The sequence below is a fragment of the Carassius auratus genome, chromosome 46 (assembly GCF_003368295.1).
Source record: "Carassius auratus strain Wakin chromosome 46, ASM336829v1, whole genome shotgun sequence".
In the NCBI taxonomy this organism is placed as follows: domain Eukaryota; kingdom Metazoa; phylum Chordata; class Actinopteri; order Cypriniformes; family Cyprinidae; genus Carassius; species Carassius auratus.
The window spans coordinates 13,773-40,689 of NC_039288.1; the positions used below are offsets into that span (position 1 = coordinate 13,773).

Here is a 26,917-nt window from a genome sequence, read left to right on the forward strand (position 1 = left end):
GAATTGAACTACTGGTTACATCTGATCAGAGGAGAACTGGCCCCCCGACAAAGCCTGGTTTCTCCCAAGGTTTTTTTTCCATTCTGTCATAGATAGAGTTTTAGTGCCTTGCCGCTGGCGCCTCTGGCTTACTTAGTTGGGGTCCCTTCATTTACAGCGATATCGTTGACTTGATTGCAAATGAATGCACAGACACTGAACTGAACAGAGAAGACATCAATGAATTCAATGATTAACTGCCTTTAACTGTCATTTTGCATTATTGACACGCTGTTTTCCTAATGAATTTTGTCCAGTTGCTTTGACGCAATGTATTTTGTTTAAAGCGCTATATAAATAAAGGTGACTTGACATGACTTTTAAAGCACTTCATGCTTCCTGCTGCGACCAACTTTATAGAGATGCAGATTTAATTTTCCAACAGGACTTGGCACCTGCACACTGTACCAAAGCTACCAGTACCTGGTTAAGTATCCCCATTCTTAATTGGCCATCAAATGACCATAACCCCATAGAAAATCTATTGGGTATTGTGAAGAGGAAGATGCGATATGCCAGACCAAACAATGCAAAAGAGCTGAAAGCAACCTGGGCTCTAATAACACCTGAGCAGTGCCACAGACTGATCGACTCTATGCCATGCCAAATTGCTGCAGTAATTCAGGCAAAATGAGCCCCAACTAAGTATTGAGTGCTGTACATGCTCATACTTTTCATGTTCATACTTTTCAGTTGACCAAGATTTCTAAAAATCCTTTCTTTGTATTTGTCTGAAGTAATATTCTAATTTTCTGAGATACTGAATTTGTGATTTTCCTTAGCTAGTCAGTTATAATCATCAAAATTAAAGGAAATAAACATTTTGACTGTGTGTAAAGAACGAATATAATATACAGATTTCACCTTTGGAATGGAATTAGTGAAATAAAAATGCTGATGACACTCAACTCTACCTCTCATTCCATCCTGATGATCCGAAGGTAGCTATTCGCATCTCAGCTTGTCTAACAGACATTTCTTCCTGGATGATGGACCATCACCTTCAACTCAACCTTGCCAAGACAGAACTGCTTGTGATTCCAGCAAACCCATCGTTTCATCACAATTTCACTATCAAGTTAGGCACATCAACCATAACTCCTTCAAAAACAGCTAGAAGCCTTGGAGTTATGATTGATGATCAGCTGACTTTCTCAGACCACATTGATAAAACTGTCCGATCCTGCAGATTTGCTTTATTCAACATCAAGAAGATCAGGCCCTTTCTTTGGGAACATGCTCCACAACTCCTTGTTCAAGCTCTTGTTCTGTCCAGGCTGGACTATTGCAATGCCCTCTTGGCAGGTCTTCCAGACAGTTCTATCAAACCTTTACAATTAATCCAGAACGTGGCAGCAAGATAAATTTTTTATGAGCCAAAAAGAATACACGTCACACCTCTGTTTATCAATTTGCACTGGCTTCCAATAGCTGCTCGCATAATTCAAGGGCATTGATGTTTGCCTACAAAACTACCACTGGCTCTGCACCCATTTACCTAAATTTGTTAATTCAGACTTATATGCCTCTAGAAGCTTGCGTTCTGCATGTGAACATCGCTTGATTGTGCCATCCCAAAGAAGCACAAAGTCACTTTTACGGACTTTTAAATTAAATGTTCCCTTCTGGTGGAATGAGCTCCCCAACTCAATCCAAGCAGCTGAGTCCTTAGCCATCTTCAAGAATCGGCTTAAGACATATCTCTTCCATCTTTATTTGACCCTCTAACTTTACTCACTATTCCAATTCTATTCTTTAAAAAATCTAACTACCTTTCTAATCTTTTTGTATTCTGTTTTCTTTTCATTTATTATGCAATTGAATATGTGTGTGTGTGTTTGTGTAAAGACCTCTAACTAGCTTGCTCTATTCTTTTATTTTTTATTCCATCTGTTTTCTTTTTATTTATTATATTAGTTAAAATCCCATGCTACGTGTACTGTGTTAACCTAACTGAGACTTGTTATAGCACTTATATATCATTGCTCTTTTTGTTGTTTTTGATTGCTTCCACTGTCTTCATCTGTAAGTCACTTTGGATTAAAGCGTCTGCTAAATGAATAAATGTAAATGTAAATCAACTTTTTGATGATATTCTAATTATATGACTAGAACCTGTATATGCAATGTAAAACAATCAGAATCTCAATCAGAATGGTTTTCATTCAATTTTTATTGTTTAAAAATACATATTGTAGTACAATAATGGTTAGTTTAAAGTGAATTTACAATCCAGTGTTTAAGTAAAAGTGATATATTGAGGTGATCAGAAATGTCCAAACTGTTCTCCTTATTTTTCATATTACTTTGTATGTTGTTAAAATTACTATTTTTTAAGTTTAGTTTGTGCCTTTTGTAATTGTCAATGTGATTTAAAAATATTTTAAGTTTAAGAGTAGCCTTTCAGTAAATTGATTTCGCATAAGAATGACTCATAAAATACAAAGTGGAAGAGTTACATAAACAAGACATACACTAGAACATGGTTAAAACATATTAGGACATAATTGATTATTAAAATAAAACTATTTTAAAAAATTACTTTCTAATAAATTCTAGTTTAACTATTTTTCTATATCCATCTAATTTCATTTTTCACCATTTTGTTCCCCTCAATAACAGCTCTATTTGACAAGTTTTCCCAAAAGCCAAAATTTTATACATGATGTATGTGACTCTTTATCATATTTAAGACCAAAGCCCATTCCATAAATTAACTTCACCAAGTTTAACATAAAAATAGTTATTACAAAATGTATTAAAATGTGGGCCTTTATTACATTTAGAACCATAAAGGACCATTACATTGTAATGTCAACCCTAAATGGCAAGACATGTTACAGCCTTGGAGTCAAGGATTTATAATCTTGCATACTTTTTAAAATCCTAAATAGTCCATTACAAGTGTTCAGACTCGTGCTCCTCATCAGATTTTCTGTCAGTTGGACTGTTAGAAGAATATCTTTTTCTGAACCTGAAAAAAAATATAATATTATTTACAGTATGTAACAAAAATATGCAATATCACTAAAATGTCAAATGATTTAAAATTGTAGTGATGTGACGTTCAGCACAGAGGCTTTGAAGTTTGTATCTCAAAGTGAAGCGCTGTATTGGAGCTTGATTCATTTAGCCATAGCAACATGATCTGTGACGTGCAAAGCCACCACGTGACTGCTTCATTTGCTGATTTAAATAACGCAAAACCCCTTGTGCAGGTTTCTAGTGTCATTCACATCTTTGATAAGAATAAATAATAATAAGAATAAATATTTACATGTGCATTTTGTGCATGTTCAGTTTGTATTAATCCCCGCTTTAAAAACACTTTAACTAACCATTCCATTCCATGTAAGCCTACATGCTTTTTTTCTCATACATTTATTCACAGACTCATTTATTCATACTTTGTGTAAGTACAATTACATTTTTTTATTACTTTATAGGTTTTCGTAGCACAAATATTTTTATTCTCATGAAACCTTCCAAACATGGCTGGGGCACAAAGGCACCTTTCCACCTTTGGCCACAAGATGTAATTAGTGTACAATGTGTTGAAAAGTTTCTAGTAATGACCCATTTTGAGATACAGTTGAAGGCAAAGCCTACAGAAGCTGCTTCACAAAGCTAACGCTACATCTAACAGCAGAGGGCATTGCTCTTACCCAGATACTGTCTGCATGTGACTGATAGTTTCTGGTAAAGGTGATCCTAGACTCTCTGGAAGCAGAAGACTGAGTAACCCAGAGAGAATGTTCACACTGCCGATTAAGATGTAAGGCAAAGATCTGTAATAGCCTCCTGCAACATACACACACAAAAAACAAAACAACAAGTGACACTTAAACACATTATTTTTAAAGGCATGTTTGAGAAATTATGAACATATAAACATATAGTTTGACCACATTTTGAACTAAAGAATTTTTCAAAATCAGAAGTTTTTTTTGTTGTTGTTGTTGTTGTTTTTACATTTAAACTTTTTGCTTACTTGCGGAACCAGATAAATAACAGAATATGCTGAATTTGTGAGATGAGAAAGAATAGAGTTTAAAATAGAAAGAATAGAGTTTACAGACTAGGGTTTAGTAACCTAAGTAGAGAAAGTATGGTGCTGATATGCTGCCAACTCTTGACGCCATTGAGCAGGCTCCTAAAGCCGTGTTCCTCAGTACAGTTGGGTAAAGCTCTGCAGTAGCAGGGTAAATTATTGAGAATGCTGCCGACAGACCAAACTTTCCGAGCATCACCAGTGAAAAGGCAACATAATTCATATCTGTAAGTAAACAGAGGTCAGAGAGGGTCAAGAGTCAAAAAACCAAAACAGAAAATGACTTATCATGCCAAAGTTTTTCAGAAAACAAAAACAAAAAAACAACAGCAAATGGTGACAATATGTTTAAATGAAATCAAAAGTGAACACTAAAATCTGAATGAATCCATGTTTTTGAACAAATCGAGTGTGTAAATTATTCAGTAAGCATTTAAACAGACGGTCATTTTCAGTTTCATATTTAGAGCATAATGACATTTTTTTACATTCCATAAAAACATTAATGTTCATGTAAACCCAATCAATTTCATTCATGCCACCTCTAAACACTTAAATGCCACTTCAGATGCAGCTTCTGAAAGCAATTTCATGGCCACATTTTAGCCTTAAACGTAAATGTGTAAAATTCTAATTTTTTTCAGGAGGCGACACACTCTTGCAGTTTAAATCTAGTTTAAAGACCTATCTCTTTAACCTGGCTTACACATAACACACTAATACGCTTCTAATATGAAAATCCGTTTTTAGGCTGCATTAATTAGGTAAACCAGAACTGGGAACACTTCTCATAACACCCGATGTACTTGCTACATCTTGAGAAGAATGTCATCTATGCTAATATTGTTGACTTGATTGCAAATACTTTGATTGCACAGATACTATTTAAACTGAACTGAGCTTAATGATGACATCAATGAATTCAATGATGAACTGCCTTTAACTGTAATTTTCATTATTGACATTTACATTTACATTTAATCATTTAGCAGACGCTTTTATCTAAAGCAACTTACAAATGAGAACAATAGAAGCAGTCAGGTAAACAAGAGAACAACAAGAGTATACAAGTGCCATGACGAGTCTACACTGTAAACAATTTTGCCGTTAAATAACAGTAATTTTCTGGCAGCAGGGGTGCCAGTAAAGTACTGTTAATTTACAGCTCTTAACCATTAATTTACCGCTCTTTTTTTAACAGTATTTTACCGTAAATTCTACCATGGAAATTAACTCCACTCCCACTGCTTCAAATAGTTCGAGTTTTTAAAACTAGCATTCCTACGATGTTAGTACTATGAACTTATTTCATTTGAGTCCACTGAGAAGGAATATTTCTTACACTTAATGTGCAGTAATAAAGTAACTAAATACATGACTTTTACTCAAATCACTGCAGCTCATTGTCAGCTGTATTACACATGTATGTGCTGAAGTACTTAACACAGAGATCACCACTGTATCAGCGACTCCACATTTACTGCCTTTATATAAAGCAGCAGAAAATCAGAATTTGTGGCTCATCATTGACTGAAGCACCGGCTCTACTCTACAGCACAATGGTGAACAACCAAACTACATTAAACTAAACGATCTCTCTTGTGCAAACACACATTAATACAGTCAAGTTCAGTATTTACTCTCATTATCAGTGTATGACTTTGCCTAATTTTTTTTCTATGGATGTTCACAAATATTTTAGTTAAATTAAATTAATTTTTTTTTCATTTGGTAAATCTGACGTTTACATTTTACAGTATATTACTGTTTTTCTGTAGAAAAACACTTTTTTTGCTGGCAAACATTTATTTACAGCAAGAAACAGTAGAAAAACAGTCATTTACTGGCAGCAGGGGTGCCAGTAAATAACTGTTTTTCTACAGTTTGTTTCCTGTAAATTAATTACAGTTTATTACTGTTAAATTATGTTTCATGCTGTTTTTTCTTCATCTTAAATATTTAACCCTTTAAACCCCACAAGAAAATCCTCAGTTTTAAATGAACACTTGTAATGTGTGCACACTACAGAGTGTTAGAGTAACACTGAATCAGTGAAGTTAATGAGATAATTCGGTGATTAATTGATGATTGAGCATTAGTGATAAACACCTGCAGAATCACTGAAGCAAAGAGAAACACAAGATCTACAAATGACTTCAGCCACAGCCTTAGATGAAATCAACTGAATAAAAGAATACATCAAATCTCTCAAGATCTGATTAAACAACTACTAAAACAGCTTCACCAGATTCACATTACTTACCAGACTGACTTTATTTCTGTCAGATGTCTACAGAAGATCTTATTGAGAGTTAAATAGGTTTAGGTGTTTTTTTCACTACCATGATGGAGATCAGTGTTTACTTTAGTTGGGCTCTTGAACGTGACTTTCAACAATTACGTTGTTTTTTTTTTTTGTTTTTTTAACATGCTGTAACAATGCGCCTTTGGAACCTGTTATAGCAAAACAAAAGAAAAAATCTGATATTGTTGTTTATAGATTGACAAGAACAAACACTATTATTTCTGATCTAATCCCATGTCTCTTCTCCTATTGATACTACAGCATAAGAAGGAACACTGCTGAGCCATAAGTTATAAAAGACTGTTAAGAAAATTTCACTCATAATAAAAAAAAACCTTTGCTGAAATTTAGACAGAAACATCAAGAATCAGCGTATGAATCACAGCAATGGTGACAATCCATAAAATAAATGAACAGATCAGTTCTGAACATCACAACACATGCTACTAAAACTTAAAACAAATGCAAAATGATAAGCACATAAGAATTCAAGAAAATAAGTGAACAATTCAGTGGCATAATTTATTCATGCCGCAATGCATGCTGGGAGTCATGGATGAGTTTTATCCTGTGCTGGAACCCAGCATGCATTGCATCATAAACCTTTTGATTGTCACCATTGTTGAGATTAATATGCTGATTGTTGATGTCTCTCTTTCAGTGTTGTGAGGCCTGCTGCCCAAAATATTTAAAGCTCAAAAATCCATATCCAGATAATCACATTACCGTTCAATCTTATAAATTTGAAGAAACAAACAAAAGAAAAGTGTTATTCACTCACATATTTCAACACCAAATTATTATTTGACTATTATAACAACAAGTCAGTCTAGTAGATCATGCCTGACAGAAACAGTCATAATCACTTGATCATCAAGATTAATATTGCTGTAATAGATGTATCATAAAGATACAAATATAGCAATGAAACAAAAGTTGAAGTACAAAAGTCAAGGGTCAGGAGCCCAACTAAAGCAAACACTGATCTCCACAATGGTGATGCTAAACGAAACTAAGATTATCATCTACACCTCTGTAATTCTCAATAAGATCTTTTGATCTCTGATCTCTGATCTGATAGAAATAAAGACAGTCCGGTTAGTAATGAGTGAAGTTGATAAAGCTGTTTGTTGATTGTTTAAATCTTCAGTTGATTTCATCTAAAGCTGTGGCTGAAGTCAGTTGTATTTCTTGTGTTTGTCTTGTTTCTTTTTTCTTCAGTGATTCTACTCATTAACAGCAGCTGTTGATCATTGTCTGATTTCACTCATTAGTTTTCATTCTCTCTGTTAGGTGGACTATATTAGTAAACTCATGTAGGGAATAGTGAATGAGGGAGTAGGGTGTGATTTGAAACACAGCCGCTGAGTGTCGACTTTGAATGTTGTTAATTTACGATATATAGCAGCAGGCTACCTTCTCGAAAACGATGAATATTACCCAGAATGCACTGTTTTACTGAAAAACAGTATGTTACTGTCGAAATTTGGCCGTCTTTTTACAGCGATTTTTAACAGTGTATATTAGTCTAGTACAGAGCGCATACACTGTAAAAAATTAAATAACAGTAATTTACTGGCAGCAGGGGTGCCAGTAAAGTACTGTTAATTTAAAACTTTCAACCATTAATTTACCAATCTTATTTATTTTATTTTTTTTACCGTATTTTACCGTAATTTCTACCATGGAAATGAACTCCACTCCAACTGCTTAAAACAGTTAGACTTTAAAAGCTAGCATTCATACAATGTTAGTACTATGAACTTATTTCATCTGAGTCCACTGAGAAGAAATATTTTTTTAATATAAAACTGCAAAAACTTAATGTGTATTAGTAAAGTAACTAAATGCAAGACTTTTACTCAGATCACACGTATGTGCAGAAATACTTAACACAGAGATCACCACTGTATCAGGAGAATACAAATTTACTGTCTTTGTATAAAGCAGAAAAGGATCAAAATTTCTGGCTCATCATTGACTGAAGCGCATGCTCTACTCTCCAGCACAATGGTGAACAAAAAAATTACATTAACAGATCTCTCTTGTGCAAACACACATTAATACAGTTGATTTCAGTATTTACTCTCATTATAAGTGTATGACTTTGCTATTTTAGTTAAATTAACTTTTTTTCAGTTAGTAAATCTCACATTTACATTTTACAGTATATTACTGTTTTTCCTTGACTTAACGGCAACAAACTGTAGAAAAACACTTTTTTGCTGGCAACTATTAATTTACAGCAACAAACTGTATAAAAACAGTTATTTACTGGCAGCAGGGGTGCCAGTAAATAACTGTTTTTATACAGTTTGTTTCCTGTTAATTAAGTACAGTTTATTACTGTTAAATTATGGTTCATACTGTTTTTTCTTCATCTTACATCTTTAACCCTTTAAACCCCACAACAAAATACTTAGTTTTAAGTCTCATTGAGATTCATATGCTTATTGTTGATGTCTCTCTTTGAGCATTGTGGACACTGATGCCCAAAATATTTAAAACTCAAACTGTTGTTAAATCCATATGTTCTGGTTATCACACTACTGTTCAATCTTATAAAATTGAAGAAACAAAAAAATGTGTAATTCACTCACATATTTCTACACCAAATTAATATTTGATTACTACAGCAGTCAGTCTAGTAAATAACAACTGACAGAAACAGCCATAATCACTTGATTATCAATAATAATATTGGTATAATAGATTTAAGTGCAAAACTCAAGGGTCAGGAGCCTAATTAAAGCAAACACTGATCTCCACAATGGTGACATCAAACGAAACAGTAACATTATCATCTAAATCTCTGTAATTCTCAATAAGATCTTTTGATCTCTGATCTCTGATCTGACAGAAATAAAGTCAGTTTGGTTAGTAATGAGTGAAGTTGGTAACTGAAAAGAGCAACTACCAAAGGAGCTATGGACTAAAGGTATGCAGAAGTTAATGAAACTACTAGAATACATTTAATGACTTGTATTATGAATTTTAAGAAGTCACTTTAATTATAATGGCGTTTTCCCGACAAGAGTTTTATAAATGAACAGAAACCAATGAATTTCACTTTGACAATGAAGAGAATACCAGTTCAATAAAGAATAAAAGTGGCAATAAAAATTAAGTGGCAATGGTAAGTATACAATGTGCTGCATAGTAAATAATGTCCAGTTTATGAAGGAGAGTTTTTAAAGCAGATCTGTAAACTATATCACCATAATCCAAGATTGGAATAACTGACATTTTATCCAAAAGCTGTTTTGAAGAATGTGTAAAAGAAGATTTGTTACGAAAAAGAAAACCAATACGAGATTTAACCTTTCGGAGGTTTGAATGATTTTGATCAAGTTAATTGCAAATTAATCAGACATTGTTTTGGGCTGAGAAATTACCCTCCAAAAGATTACCGGACATTGATTTTGTCTAATAACCAACTATAACCAACCAATACTAACACATATTCTTTTTCTTGTCTTTTCATTAATAAAAAAAACATGTCTACACTGTTAAAAATAGCTGTAAAAAACGGCCAAATGTCGACAGTAACATACTGTTTCTCATTAAAACAGTGCATTCTGGGTAATATTCATCATTTTCGAGAAGGTAGCCTGCTACTATATATCGTAAATTAACAACGTTCAAAGTCGACACTCAGCGGTTGTTTCAAATCACACCCTAAACTCATTCACTATTCCCTACATGAGTTTACTAATATAGTCCGCCTGACAGAGAGAATGAAAACTAATGAGTAAATTCAGACAATGATCAACAGCTGCTGTTAATGAGTAGAATCACTGAAGAAAAAAGAAAAAACAAGACAAACACATGAACTACAACTGACTTCAGCCACAACCTTAGATTAAATCAACTGAAGATTTAAACAATCAACAAACAGCTTTACCAACTTCACTCATTACTAACCAGACTGACTTTATTTCTATCAGATCAGAGATCAAAGATCAAAAGATCTTATATAGAATTACAGAGATTTAGATGATAATTTTACTGTTTCGTTTGACGTCACAATTGTGGAGATCAGTGCTTGCTTTAGTTGGGCTCCTGACCCTTGACTTTCGTACCTTACATTTTGTTTCATTGCTGTATTTGTATCTTTATGGTACATCTGTTACAGCAATATTGATAGTCAAGTGATTATGGCTGTTTCTGTCAGGCATTATCTGCTAGACTGTCTTAAAGAGTTGCTTTAGTACTCAAATGTTAATTTGGTGTTGAAATATGTGAATGAATAATCAAATTTTTTGTTTCTTCAATTTTATAAAATTGAACAGTAATGTGATAACCAAAACATATGGATTTAACAACAGTTTGAATTTTAAATATTTTAGGCAGTGGTGTCCAAAACACTCAAAGAGAGACATCAACAATCAGCATATGAATCTCAACAATGGTGACAATCAAAAGGTTCATGATGCAATGCATGCTGGGTACCAGCACAGGGTAAAACTCATCCATGACTCCCAGCATGCATTGTGGCATGAATAAATTATGCCCCTGAATTGTTCACTTATTTTCTTGAATTCTTATGTGCTTATAATTTTGCTTTTGTCTTAAGCTTTAGTAGCGTGTTTTGTGGTGTTCAGAACTGATCTGTTTATTTATTTTGTGGATTGTCACCATTGTTGTGATTCATACGCTGATTCTTGATGTTTCTGTCTAAATTTCAGCAAAGGTTTTTTTTAATGAGTTAAATTTTCTTAACAGTCTTTCATAACTTAAAGCTCGGCAGTGTTTCTTATTTTACTGTAATATCAATATTAAATAAGAGAAGGAACATAGGATTGAATCAGAAATAATAGTGTTGGTTCTTCTCAATCTATAAACAACAACACCAGATTTATTTTTTCTGTTGCCTTTTTTTTCTTTTGCTATAACAAGTTCTAAAGATGTTTTGTTACAGCATGTAAAAAAAACTTAGTTGTTGAAAAGTCACGTTCAAGAGCCCAACTAAAGTAAACACTGATCTCCATCATGGTAGTGAAAAAAAACACCCAAACCTATTTAACTTTCAATAAGATCTTCTGTAGACATCTGACAGAAATAAAGTCAGTCTGGTTAATAATGTGAATCTGGTGAAGCTGTTTTAGGAGTTCCCTTACGAAAATTAACCATGGTTTTACTACAAATGAAACCAAAAAACCATGGTTACTATAGTTAAACCACGGTAATAACCATGGTTTTGCTATATTAACCATAGTTTAACCACGGTATATGTAGTAAATCTGTGGTTAGACAAATGGGAGTCAATATGCCAAAAAACCATGGATTACTACAATTTTACTATAATTAAACCATGGTTATTTTTCGTAAGGGTTGTTTAATCAGATCATGAGAGATTTTATTAATTCAAGGCTGTGGCTGAAGTCAGTTGTAGTTCTTGTGTTTCTCTTTACTTACTTAGTGATTCTGTTTGTTAATAGCAGGTGTTCATCACTGATGCTCAATCATCAATTAATCACATAATTATCTCATTAACTTCACTGATTCAGTGTTACTCAAACACTCTGTAGTGTGCACACATTATAAGTGTTCAGTTAAAACTGAGGATTTTGTTGTGGGGTTTAAAGGGTTAAAGATTTAAGATGAAGAAAAACAGCATGAAACATAATTTAACAGTAATAAACTGTAATTAATTTACAGGAAACAAACTGTAGAAAAACAGTTATTTACTGGCACCCCTGCTGCCAGTAAATAACTGTTTTACTACAGTTTGTTGTCGTAAATTAATGGTTGCCAGCAAAAAAAGTTATTTTCTACAGTTTGTTGCCGTTAAGTCAAGGAAAAACAGTAATATACTGTAAAATGTAAATGTCAGATTTACCAAATGAAAAAAAAGTTTTTAAAAAAGCACAAGAGAGATAAGTTAAGTTTAATTTAGTTTTGTGGTTCACCATTGTGCTGGAGAGTAGAGCCTGTGCTTCAGTCAATGATGAGCCACAAATTCAGATTTTCTGCTTTATATAAAGACAGTAAATGTGAAGTCGCTGATACAGTTGTGATCTCTGTGTTAAGCTGTAAATTAACAGTACTTTACTGGCACCCCTGCTGCCAGTAAATTACTGTTATTTAATGGCACAATTTTTTACAGTGTAGACAGCCCCAATATTTTAATAATAATTTAAATACATTTAATGTTACATTTAAAGAAGCAGTGATTCCTCACGTTGTGGTATGAGGTGTATAAAGAGAAGAACCAGTCCTCCTAATGACAGGGTGGAAGACAAGCAGAGACGTCTAGGCCAATGGCGGAGCATCAGCCAGGCCATGATGAGGGCAGGCACTTCCACAGCTGCTGACAAGAGGCAGTTCAGGTAGATATTCCCATGCAGACTGGATGTGTTCAGAGACAAGGCACAGTATCCGACTGAAATGGCTGACCTAAGCGAAGAAAGAAGAGCGTGAACAGTGGGTTTATAAGATGGGCATTTTGTTGAAATTATTATTGACATGCCACATTACTAAAAAACAATAACCATCTCAGTCTTACCATAAAACAAATATTGGCTGTTACACTACGCTTCTTATAAAAAAAAAAAAAAAACCTGATGGCAATGATTGGACATACAAAGTACTGAGTGACTAAATATCATGTACATGTATATGCTACAATGTATGGTATGATTATGCAATGAAGATTTAATGGGCTATTAACACAGTTCCTTGCTAATTATGTTGTATTATATATATTATGTTAAACTGCTTTAAAAATTACTTTTTTACCACATCAATCTATACTACATACTCCATAATGGCAGAGCAAAAAATATGTATTGAACATCTTATTTAACATTAAAAATGAAAAACTTTTGATGATTCCATTGCATAAGTATTTATACACTTATCTGGGACAGTTGACATTTAGCTCAGGAGCATTCCTTCATATTGCTTATAGATGTTACTAAACTTTGAGTGAAGTTAACCTGTGGCTATTTCATTTGAATGTGTATGATTTAGAAAGATACATGTCTTAATAATAGGTCTAACAGCAAATAATGCATATCAGACCAAAAACCATGCCCTGAGGTTAAAAATAGAGCTCAGAAATACATCTGGAGAAGAGTTCAGAAAAGCATTCTGCTTCACCGAACGGTGACAGAAGCATGTAATCTCTGTTACCCTTAATGGAATAAGTTAGAAACAACCAGGACTCTTCATAAAGCTGGTCTCCTGGCTAAACTGAGCAATTGATGGAGAAGGGCTTTGGTTTGAGTGGTTACCAAGAACCTCACTGCATCACTCCACCAATCTGGGATTTATGGCAGGGTGAAGACACACAAAAGCACCTAAAGGACCCTCAGACTGTGAGAAACATTCCAAGCATCATGTTTGGAAGAAACCAGCTCTGCTCATCACCTGCCGAGTACCATCCCAAAAGTAAAGTGTGTTGTTAGCAGCCTCATGCTGTGGGGCTGGTTTTCAGTGACAGGGACTAAGGGACTCATCAGAGTAGAAGAAAAGTTAAATGCTCCAAATTATTAAGATAGCCTTCATAAAAACCCAGTCCAGGGTATTCAGGACCTCAGCCTGGGCAGACGGTTCACCAACAGGACAATGACCCTAAGCACATAGCAAGAGTAGCTTCTGTGAATGTCCTTGAGTGGCCCAGCCAGAGCCTGGGGTTGAACCCAATCAAATATTTCTGGAGAAACCTGAAAATGAGCATCTGCTTCCATCTAACCTGAAAGAGCTTGAGAGGTGAAGAATGAGGAGAAGATTGGCAGATAATTGCCAAATGCTGATGAGCAAAGCTTGTTGCATCAAACAAACTTGTTGCATCAAACAAAAAAGACTTGAGGCTGTAAGGGTGCTTCAAAAAAATGTTTAGCCAAGGGTAGGAATACTTCTGCAAAGTACTTATTTTAGTTTTTAATTTATGAAGTTGTGACAAATCTGTTTTTAATATTAAAAAAATGGTGTATGGAGTTTAGATTGATGTGGAAAAAAGTAATTTAAAGCAGTATAACAAAAGTCAGCAACCTAGGGGTATGAATACTTTCACAAGACTGTATATGCAGTGATCCATGTGTTGAACCGGTTAATGTCTAGGAAGTAAAGTTCTCTCACCAGACCAGGCACAGCAGGACAGTTATGCAGCAGATGTTGCAGGACTTCACCAGGTCACAGAGACTGTAGGTCCGCAACAACCTTCCAGCAGTTTCCCTTGTCTTTAGTGCACGTGTCACAACAAACATATTTTATTACACAGCACTGGAAACCATTTTAAAATCAAAACACAACACTGTAAGCAAAAGACCAGCTGTTATCCACAGCTAAAAAGTTTACAGTCGTTAAAAACACAAATACAATTTACCTGATATCTGCAAAGCCAATTACCCGAATTTTTTCTCTTTTTTGAAGATCCTACATTTCTTCAGTAAAGTCTCAGTTCAGTCATATTCACAATGCACTTTTATTCATGGTTAAATAAAATTATAAGTTAGTCTATAAAAGTCACTAATTAATCATATCCACCGAATATAAAAGTATCACCTCACAAAAGAGGAACAGACAAAATATTTCACACTGGCCTGAAATTAGACTAACATACAGTATTTCATTAATATCTTCCACAAACAGTGAACTGAACCGAAGTGCAGACACAGCTCCCTTTCACAGTGAAATTAGCTATCATCAAGTATGATTGTAGGTCAGTCACTTTCAGCCACAGATAGGTACATTTAGTTTCTGTATTTTTTTTCTATAATGCAATGTCAGAATCTTCATTTGACTAGTGTCTAGGACTACTAGGGTTTTTCACACCCCAAGACTTACATTTACTTTTATGCATTTTGCATATGCCTTTATCCAAAATGACTTACAAAAGACTAAAATTGGTCCTTTTGATGGAAGCGGCTTACTAGTAGAATATGCTATATATAGAATTATTTACAGTTAAGTGGTATTATATTTTAATGTACCTTTCATTGTAAGTTACATTGAGGGAAAATAAGTGAGAATCAAGGATACACTGAAATTCACTGAAATGTGAACAAATGAAACTAAGGCCCGTCAATATTTTTGGAAACCGGGTCACAGAGTAGATGAATCTGAAAACACTGCCCTTGCCTTTTTTTCAGTGAATTTATTTATTTTCTGAAACTATGATGTCATTGTCATGATTCCCTCAAGGGCCAGGAAGGATCAAGGACTAAGGAAACACAGGACACACTGGAGATTCATTCAAACATGGACTTTAATTAGTAAAGGTAAACTCAGAAACTCAGAAGACATAACAGCATACAAAGGAACGCTAAACTGGGAACCCTAATTAGGCATGATGAAGGGAAGACAAGCAACACCTAGAACTAATGAAACACTAAATGGGGAACAACTGAAATCAAATTAATAATCAAAATGAAGGTGAAAATTGGGTCACAGGTAGAAAAAAAAAACACAACATGAAACATAGACATAATAGACATAACATGGACCCCCCTCCAGAAGGCATGCGATCTGGCGGTTCCTCGGGACAAATATAGGACAGTGGGCCTCCAGAATGGTAACCATGTGGGGTGTCTTGGCGGAGCAGGGAACTCGGGAGGCAATATGGAGCTGCCCCAGAGGCCGTGGTCACAACCCCCATCTCCACCTCCACTGCACTTGAGGGCACTCAGGAAGGCGCTTACGAGGAACAGGCACTGAGGCTGGAATCGACAATAGGGCCCACATGAATTCTTGGCGGGCTTGCCGTATTATTATTTGGTGGCCTTGCCATATTAACTGCTGGCTGATTTGACTAGGGAACTGTCTGCGCGAGGGTTCCGGATCGAAGACTCTCTAAATACAGGATGACTGCTGTATCTCCTTCCAGTCATGGTCGGTGGTGTCAGAGATCTGGAACAGCATCGCAAGGGTTTCCTTCTCGAGTGAGCTGGCAAGGGCGAGTGGCATAATCGCCCTAAGCAAAGAAAATAGGGTCTGGGCTCACTCGAGCCACTGTGATAAACAGTGCTTATTCTTCCATTATGGCGGGGAGAAACACACACACACACACACACACACACAAAAAAAAAAAACACTTTTCAAAAAACTGAAAATAAACGTAGGGAGAAAAGGTGCCACTTTACTTTCTGTGTCAGTCTGCTGTTCTGTCACAATTCCCTCTGAGGTGAGGAAGGAACAAAGAGAAAGGAGACACTGGAGATTCCTTTGTAAATTTCTTTAATTAGTAAAGGGTAAGCTCAGAAGACATATTAAAGCAAACAATGGAACTCTAAACTGGGAACACTATTTATACACAGAGCACAATGAGGGGAAGATGAGGAACACCTGGAACTAATGAAAAAATAAACGAGGTTATCAAATTAATAATCAGTATGAGGATGAAAACTGGTCCAAAGGGAGAAAAAACACAAACACAACATGGAACAGAGTCTGTCAGTCATCAGTCCACATCTTGTCCCAGTCAGACACCACTATATCATGCAACAGCAACCAAAACATGAACAAACACTGAACCATTTTCTTTTTACTGACCAACATTTACACAGATTAATAAATGTATTGGTCCATGTTCGTTTGTAAACTGCACGGAAGGTTTATGCGTATTATCCAAGTCTTATCCATTTTTAATGTGCCACATACATGGTCTCGCATGTATACTACATCGTTTTGTATCGGTTCTGTAGTTTCTTGTAAACACAGATATTTCTTAAGATGAGGGCAAAAAAGATTGAATAGGGAAAGCTCTGGCTTTGCGTGGCCGTAGCTTATCTTCACTGTGTGATTTTTGTCCAATTTTGAGCCAAATTATGACTCGTGCATCTCTTTTTTTAAGTGTGCATCTTTTAACATGCAATGTACAGCGGGTAACGAGAGAACTGCTGAAATTGCAGTGTTTGCCCGGCCTTTGTCAAAGTACAATGCATTAAGCTGGATTAATTTACTTCCATACAAAAGAACCACTCATCATCCTGTACTCCTGTATCTCTGTCAATGCCTCTTCACTTGTTGCTGTATTTGTCTTGACACTTATGGGATGAGAACTCTGCTCAGTTCCAGTATTCTTGGATAACATTTGGTGAATATCTTCACAGCTTCTGGTCGACTGCCCTGTCATAGAGTGTATGGATGAGGGCCAGAGATGACAAGCGGTCTTCTCCCATGCTGCTACACATGAATATGTTCAGTCTTTGGAGTGCTGCTGACCGCTCACATTACTTAGACAAGCTACTTTAAGAAACTTTAAGGTGTTTGGCTAGATCAGCCTCAGCACATGAAGTTGGCATTTGTGCTGAAGACTTGTTTTGCCACTTCAGTTTCCAGCTTTTCAGTTCCTTGTCATTCAGCTCTGGTGAAGGTAAGTTATCTTGGTATAGTTAGATGTTCACTGTCACATTTGAGTTGCACTGTATAGGTGGAATTAGACCCAGGAGCTTTGATGCAGTTACAGATAGTAGATGAAATCTGTATTCAAGATGACTCCAAGATGACAAGGAAAGGAAAGGAAAGGATGTCTATTAAAGGAATAGCCATGTTGGGACGATGGAAGCTTGACTGTGATGCCTGTAATGTGAGACAAAACTTGATAGACATAAGGATGGTCAGGATGAAACTGAAGTTTTGGAGCCCAAACAAGATATTATAGGCCTCTGCTTTGTAGCACTTTCATCCAGCCGTAATCTTCTGTACGGAGATCAAGTCTGATGATTTTAAAGCATTAAAGGAGTAGTTTTTTTCCAGGAAAAAAAAGTACAAATAATGCACTCACCTAACATGTTTGTGTCTTTCTTTCTTCAATGCTAAAGAAATAATGTTTTTTGAGCAAACTATTTCAGGATTTGTCTACATATAATGGACTGCTATGGTGTTTGAACTTCTAAAATGCAGTTTACATGCAGCTTCAAAAGGGTCTAAACAATTACAGCCAAAGAAGGAGGTCTTATATAGTGAAACAATCATTTATTTAGTAAAATTTATATTTTAAAAATTGCTCTTTTATAAATTTTGTAATAAATTTATATTGTATACAATTTATATAATTTTAACCTAAAAAGCTTATCTTGTCTACACTGTTAGCAATTGATGTAATTTTACAATACATTTTACAACAATGCACTGTATTCATGGTTTTTATTGTAAATGCAAATGCATGATGGGAAATTAACGGACAGTCCTGTAATATTACTGTAACTACACTGTAGAAGCATTATTTTACAGCCACCACAAAGCATTTTGGGATAGCATTAAAACTGGTACTTTCATATTCTTTCTAACATAAAAAAATCCAGTTTCTTAACGTTAATTTTTTTTTTAAAGGTATGATGTTCCTCAAACATTCTTTCAACTTAATTTTGATTTAAAAATTTACATTCTAGGAACGTTGATTTGTAAAATTCCAAGAACATAAAAAGGTCCAGTTTCCATATTAGTATAATGTTATTTTAAGTTTAATAAAATGTTCCTGCAATATTCTCTCACTCATTCAAACACCTGCTGTGATCAAGCAAGAAAGAAAGAGAAATAAGGACGCAAACTACAACTTTCTTCCACCACAGCCTTAGGTGAACTGAAGATACAAGACTTTAAATCTCTCAAAAAAAAAAGCATAAGATCATATGTTACGACTCAGCAATGCATACATGATTGTTGCAAAAACAATATTGCAATTGTTTTGAATCAAATTGGTTTGAATTAGTAAAAGGGTCAAGACACTACTTAAAGCAAACTTTGACCACAATTATGGTGGCATAGTGTTTTTTTTTTCTTTTACTTTTTTTTCAGTTGAAGGCTGTGGCTAAATTCAGTTGTAGTTCTTGTGTTTCTCTTTACTTCAGTGATGTTGATTGTTAACAGCAGAAGTTCATCACTAATGCACAATCATCATTTAATTAGTCACTTAATTATCTCTTTAGCTTTAACCCTTTGAGGACTTGAATATGACTTGAAGACTTGCTTGTGACTTGAAAGTCCCACCTCTGTTATATCATCAGCGTCTCAACTTCACTCTGTGAACTGATGAGATTTCTTAACATAGAATGAGGTACAAATTATTTTATATTATTCTATTGTCACGATCATCAGCTGGAGTGCCCATGAACTCCAATAGAGGGCACTCCACTCAGGAGTCTGGCATTCTTGTATTTCCATTCCCAACTTAATTTCCCATAAACCCCTGCCTAGGAACACACCATGAACCTCACCTGTTTCCTATCAATGACACTATAAAGGTTGCACTCATCCACACTCACATTGTGAGGTCTTGTTTAGTTCTGTCTGGCATTTCTGAGCATTTTCCTAGGGTTTTTTCCTTCCATGTTTGACTTTGGATTGTTTATACCAACTTTGATTCTCTGCTGTCTGCTCCGACCTGTGCTTGTGTCTGTTTTCGATTTTGGATATCCTTTGACATACCTGACACTGTCCTTTGATCATTGCCTGTTTGACCATTCTGATAATAAACTACTGGATATGAATCCAAACGTCTCTGTCTCCTTGTTACAGAAGCCTTCGCCAAACCAGTATCCAATGACTTTAAGGAATACATCAAGGTCAGTCACGCATCCAGTAGCACAACTTATGTGTCTACGTCAAGGAGATCGGCCCATTGAGGACTATGTGATGGACTTTGTTGAACTGGCTCATTTAACATCAATTGACGAGATGTGCCACATTATATTTTTCAGAGGAGGCCTAGCTGAACCACTGCAATCGATTATGCCACTGCACAATCTAAACTGGACACTGGAGTTTTACATAGATCTGGCACTTCAACTGTGGCTCTGCCTTTACTGTGGGTGTTATGGATGAGGAACACCACAATCCAGCAGTATCTCCCACTCCAGAGTGTCTTCCCAAGATGGCTGCCAGTCGAGAAATTTTCCACAAAATGGCTGCTGTTCCAGAGTGTCGTTGCATCATGGCTGCCATTCCATAGTCTCATCATGACATGGTAACCAGCCAAGCACCTCTGCACAAGATGGCCACCAGCAGTCCTGCATTATCTCCCACTCCAGAGTGTCTTCTCAAGATGGCTGCCAGTCGAGAAATTTTCCACAAAATGGCTGCCGTTCCAGAGTGTCGTTGCATCATGGCTGCCACTCCAGAGTCTCATCATGACATGGTCGCCAGCCAAGTGCCTCTGCACTGTAAAAAGTGTTTCCCTATATTTATTCAGTCAAATTGTGTCAAAAATTTACAAGCAATATTATTAATTAAATTTAACACATTTTAATTAAGTAGAAATAATCATTAAAAATGAGTAGAATAACATGAAAAAATTAAGTAAAATTTACATAAAAATATTGATTTCATTGGACAAAAATCAAACAAACAAAAAAACACTATGCTAAAGAATACTGTTATGCATGCCAGGCCAGTAGTTGGCGATCATGAAACATTATATGCATGCACATGACATCAGCCTTTTTACAAATTCACATTTTTGTTGCTTACATAGATATGATAAAGGCATCATGTTCAAAAGGTTGTAATGCCCCCAAAACAGTTATTGAGGACACCTAAAGTTCACACAACGAATCACTGAATGAAAAAAAAAAAAAATAATTTGCTTACCATTGTAGTGGTCAGTGTTTGCTTTAGTTGGACTCTTGACCCCTTAAAATTTAAAACAGATTTTTTTTTGGTTGCTAGTTTGTGATACAGCAGCTAAATAAACCAAGAAGGCAATGTGACCAGGTGGTGTTATTTGTCTTTACATCATCATTTGGTCTGAGTTGGGTGTGTCTTATTAATAACATGTGTCCTGTGATTGAACAATATAAGCTCTGGTGCTTTCAGCATTATCAGAGAAATTCTTAGAAGCACCTCTGATCAAAACCTTGTTAAAAAAGAAAAGTGTTTTCATTTAGACACACAGACATCAAGAATCAGCCTGAGAACCTCAACAATGGTGACCATCAAAAAGCAAGTTACACTGCATTCTGGGTGCCACCAATCAAAACTCATTTTATGGCTCCCATCATGCTTTGCGCCATGAATAAATAATGAGCAACAATTATATAGTAGCTTGTTTTCTGATTCTTACAGTTTGTCTGAATATGCTGTTTGTCACCATTCTTGAGATTCATACGCTGGTTCTTGATGTGACTGTGTGTCAAAAGAAAGTTCCCTTTCTCTGTTTTAAACAGAATTCTCAAACTCTGGTTTACACTGAAAATTCCACTTTTTCTTTTTGCTGAATAACAGGGCTGCCATAATGAATGTTATCTTGTCTCAGAGATCAGACTCTGAATGAGTTCAGATATTCAGGAAGAAAAAAGATTATGTAATAGCATGACCAACACTACCTGATCATCTTTATTCTTAGTTTGTCTAGCTGTTATAACTGAGTTACAACAGCAATGCAAAATGTAATATTAAAACATCAAGGGTCAAGAACACAACTAAAGCAAACACTGACTACTGTAATGGGAACCAACAATTTACCCTTTTATTCTGTTTGTGAACTTTAGGTGTCTTCAATAACTCTGTTTGGGGGGCCTTAAGACACAGCCTTTTGAACATGATGCCTGTATCATATCTATGTAAGCAACAAAAATGTTAATTTGTAAAAAGGCTGATGTCATGTGCATGCATATAATGTTTCATGATCGCCAACTACTGGCCTGGCATGCATAACATAGTATTCTTTAGCATAGTGTTTTTTTGTTTGTTTGTTTTTTGTTCAATGAAATCAATATTTTTATGTAAATTTTACTAAATTTTTTCATGTTATTCTACTAATTTTTAATGATTATTTCTACTTAATTAAAATATTTTAAACTTAATTAATAATATTGCTTGTAAAATTTTGACACAATTTTACTGAATAAATATAGGGAAACACTTTTTACAGTGTGCACAAGATGGCTGCCAATCCAGAATTCCACCATGAAATGGCAGCTACAGTTGGTCTTCCAGCATCAAGTCAGGTCCCCGTTGATCTTCCAGGGTCAAGTGAGGCCCCGTTGATCTTCCAGGGTCAAGTAAGGCCCCCGTTGATCTTCCAGAGTCAAGCCAGGCCCCCATTGATCTCCAGAATCAAGGTCCAGTCAAGTCACCGCTGACCATCCAGCACCAGGCCATGTCACCACTGATCATCCAGCGTCAGGTCAAGTCACCGCTGACTGTCCAGAGTCAGGTCAAGTCACCATTAAACCCCATGAGTCAAGTAAAACCACAGTTAAACTTCATGAGTCAAGTTACTGTTGATCTTCGTTAACAAGGTCAAGTCACCATCGATCTTCCAGAATCAGGGTCCAGTCAAGTCACTGCTAACCATCCAGAGCCAGCTCAAGTCACGGCCGACTGTCCAGAGTCAGGTCAAGTCACCATTAACACCCATGAGTCAAGTAAAACCACAGTTAAACTTCATGAGTCAAGTCAAGTCACTGTTGATCTTTAAGAGAAAAGCCAAGTCAGAGTTGGGCTTTATGAGCCCAGTCAAATCACTACCAATCTTCCAGAACTTCAAGTCTCAACAGATCTTTCAGAGCTTTATCATACCACAACAGATCCTCCAGATCCTCGTCATATCTCAGCTGAACTTTCAGAGCCCATCACATCCTGTCTGTTGCACCCAGCAATGTTCTCTCAGCCTGTTGTATTGCTGTCAAGGAGACTGTTGCCACTGTGGAACCTCCAGAGGTGGCGGCAACTGCTGCAAAACCTTCTGAGGTGTCAGTAGTATACATCCATGAACTCTCATCCTAGCCCACGGCGAGCTTCTGTTCCCGGAGCTAAAGCCTCGGCGGGCTCCTGTTCCTTTCCTAGTGTTTGTTTCCTAGTGTTTGTTCCTAGCATTGCGTTTGTTAATTCTGTGTTTGGCTTTGGATTGTTTATACCGACTGTGATTCTCTGCTGTCTGCCCCGACCTCTGCTTGAGTCTGTTTTCGATTTTGGATATCCCTTGACATACCTGACACTGTCTTTTGATCATTGCCTGTTTGACCATTCTGATAATAAACCACTGCATATGGATCCGAATGTCTCTGACTCTTTGTTACATCTATAATGAGAAAGGCTACAGTACGTAAATTATCTTCATGAAAAAAAAAAAAAAAAATTCACCAGTCAAATATTTCTTTCTCCATGTTATTCAGCTATAGCGATAAATGGATGCCTTTGTCAATGTAAGGGATTTCTTGGAAAGTAATTGGTTGTATTACCCTTATGAGTCTTGTGTTTCTGTGTAATTATGATAGAAACATAATTTACATGTACAGTATTGTTCAAAATAATAGCAGTACAATGTGACTAACCAGAATAATCAAGGTTTTTCGTATATTTTTTTATTGCTACGTGGCAAACAAGTTACCAGTAGGTTCAGTAGATTCTCAGAAAACAAATGAGACCCAGCATTCATGATATGCACGCTCTTAAGGCTGTGCAATTGGGCAATTAGTTGAATTAGTTGAAAGGGGTGTGTTAAAAAAAATAGCAGTGTGGCATTCAAGCACTGAGGTCATCAATTTTGTGAAGAAACAGGTGTGAATCAGGTGGCCCCTATTTAAGGATGAACAGAAGAACAGCGTACTTTGATTAAAAAGTTGATTAGAGAGGGGAAAACCTATAAAGAGGTGCAAAAAATGATAGGCTGTTCAGCTAAAATGATCTCCAATGCCTTAAAATGGAGAGCAAAACCAGAGAGACGTGGAAGAAAATGGAAGACAACCATCAAAATGGATAGAAGAATAACCAGAATGGCAAAGGCTCAGCCAATGATCACCTCCAGGATGATCAAAGACAGTCTGGAGTTACCTGTAAGTACTGTGACAGTTAGAAGACGTCTGTGTGAAGCTAATCTATTTTCAAGAATCCCCCGCAAAGTCCCTCTGTTAAAAAAAGGCATGTGCAGAAGAGGTTACAATTTGCCAAAGAACACATCAACTGGCCTAAAGAGAAATGGAGGAACATTTTGTGGACTGATGAGAGTAAAATTTTTCTTTTTGGGTCCAAGGGCCACAGGCAGTTTGTGAGACGACCCCCAAACTCTGAATTCAAGCCACAGTACACAGTGAAGACAGTGAAGCATGGAGGTGCAAGCATCATGATATGGGCATGTTTCTCCTACTATGGTGTTGGGCCTATTTATCGCATACCAGGGATCATGGATCAGTTTGCATATGTTAAAATACTTGAAGAGGTCATGTTGCCCTATGCTGAAGAGGACATGCTCTTGAAATAGTTGTTTCAACAAGACAATGACCCAAAACACACTAGTAAACGGGCAAAGTCTTGGTTCCAAACCAACAAAATTAATGTTATGGAGTGGCCAGCCCAATCTCCAGACCTTAATCCAATTGAGAACTTGTGGGGTGATATAAAAAATGCTGTTTCTGAAGCAAAACCAAGAAATGTGAATGAATTGTGGAATGTTGTTAAAGAATCATGGAGTGGAATAACAGCTGAGAGGTGCCACAAGTTGGTTGACTCCATGCCACCCAGATGTCAAGCAGTTTTAAAAAACTGTGGTCATACAACTAAATATTAGTTTAGTGATTCACAGGATTGCTAAATCCCAGAAAAAAAAAATGTTTGTACAAAATAGTTTTGAGTTTGTACAGTCAAAGGTAGACACTGCTATTTTTTTGAACACACCCCTTTCAACTAATTGCCCAATTGCACAGCCTTAAGAGCGTGCATATCATGAATGCTGGGTCTTGTTTGTTTTCTGACAATCTACTGAACCTACTGGTAACTTGTTTGCCACGTTGCAATAAAAAATATACTAAAAACCTTGATTATTCTGGTTAGTCACATTGTACTGCTATTATTTTGAACAATACTGTAAGTGTTTAGATCTGTGTGCTTTTCATTTTTTAAATATCCTGATTATCTGGGAACACTGTGAAAACTCTGGGTTTATGAACTTTGGACAAAAAAAAACTGTTCAATGATTAAATGATTGTTTCAACAATGATTCCTGGGTGGACTAGCATGCTATTGCATGATGCATCATACTTCCCTGTTCTATATGGAGGATTTGGCTTTGTATCTTCAGTGTCACTATAGTAAATGACTGCATCTCAAAGCTCCAGGCTGCTATTGATTCATTTAAGCCGATGGTGAGCACCAGCTGGTTGCTGTGTGAATTTGTGGGTTTTATTTGCTGCTGCCTAATTTATTCTGATGGCCAGATCTTTATTCAAGTGTGCTATTAGTATACTTCATTTAAACTATAAATAGGAAAGTATACTTTTAGTTTACTTTTTATATACTTCTCAGAAATGCTCTTTATGTACTTCTCAGAAATATACTTAAAATTACTTTTCAATTAAAGTCGGGTTGACGTCTAAACCCAACTTTGTTTGACATCAAACTCCGACATCAGACAGACGTTGAATTTTGGTTGAAATAAGCACCACACTGCAACAGAGGGTGAAATGCATGGCAGCACATTAAATATCTCAGCAGAGAAGGATTAAACAACTCCACAAACATCATTACCAGCTTCACGTATTACTAACCAGACTGACTTTATTTCTGTCAGATGTCCACAAAAGCTCTTATTGAAAATTAACAGGGGTTTAACTCTAATGTGTTTAATTTCCATAACAGCATAACAGTTAAACACCACAACAGTGGTTAGTGTTTCCATCAGCTGAGCTCTTAACACTTATTATATGTTTTGGCTATTGTGAAAGTTTGTTTGTCGAGCACATTTGCAGCATCAAAGAAAGCTAAAGTGATGTGAGATCAAGTGATGGCTGTTACCTGTTAATGGTTTTATAATCATCGTGAAATAACCTTATTCGCTAATGTTTTTTAATCTAACAATTATGTTGTTCCATTAGAACATTCATATTACAAACCCCGTGTTTCTACCACATGAGATCCAGCAGTATTATAACAATCAGTTAAAATCTTTTAACAAACATGAGCTCAAAAACTAAACCTACGCTGACACACACAGACATCAACAATCAGCATATGAATCTCAACAATGGTAACATGCTTCATGCAGCAATGCATGCTGGGAGCCATGCGTTTTATACTGCATGAAGCTTGTCACCATTGTTGAGATTCATATACTGATTATTGATGTATATGTGTCACGAAAGCGTTTTCTCCCAAAATGTTTTTAAAAATTAAAATTTAGAATGTCTGATCTGAGGGAAGAAAGTAAAGTCTCTTGAATATTGTCCATTAATAATAAATAACCACTTTGGGTAAATGACAATAAAAATGATTGTCCTCAATCCTTTTTCTTCATGATGATGGAAACTATATCACTTTATCTTTGTATATGGCTCCTTTTATAACAAAGTACGGGTTTTGATAAACACTATTACAGGAAGCACAAACTTACTAAGCCAAGAGTCAAACTACCCAACTAAAGCAAACACTGATCACAATAATGGTGACCATACATTATTAAATAAAACATCAACATCTTAACCTCTGTTAATTCTCAAAAAGGAATTCTGTAAACGTGTTAGTAATAAGGGAAGCTGGTAATATGTGTACTGCCATGCATTTCACCGTTTTTTTATGTTTTATTTGGGGGGGGGTTATTCCGGCCAAAATTCTGCATCTGCCCAACATTGAGTGAGTGAGTG

The 26,917-nt window shown here is 35.9% G+C and overlaps 1 protein-coding gene across 1 annotated transcript in view; it reads right to left on the bottom strand.

Moving 5' to 3' along the window:
* Positions 1 to 2,188: 2,188 nt before the first annotated feature.
* slc22a21 (solute carrier family 22 member 21) overlaps positions 2,189 to 26,917 on the bottom strand; it is a 46,435-nt gene continuing 21,706 nt past the window's right edge. Inside the window, exons 6-10 of the mRNA XM_026234097.1 lie at positions 14,481 to 14,581; positions 12,580 to 12,794; positions 4,133 to 4,315; positions 3,705 to 3,840; positions 2,189 to 3,013 (exon numbers count right to left, since the gene is read on the bottom strand). Coding sequence (XP_026089882.1) covers positions 2,938 to 3,013; positions 3,705 to 3,840; positions 4,133 to 4,315; positions 12,580 to 12,794; positions 14,481 to 14,581 — 711 coding nt within the window. The 3' untranslated portion in view covers positions 2,189 to 2,937. The remainder of the gene's footprint in view (positions 3,014 to 3,704; positions 3,841 to 4,132; positions 4,316 to 12,579; positions 12,795 to 14,480; positions 14,582 to 26,917) is intronic.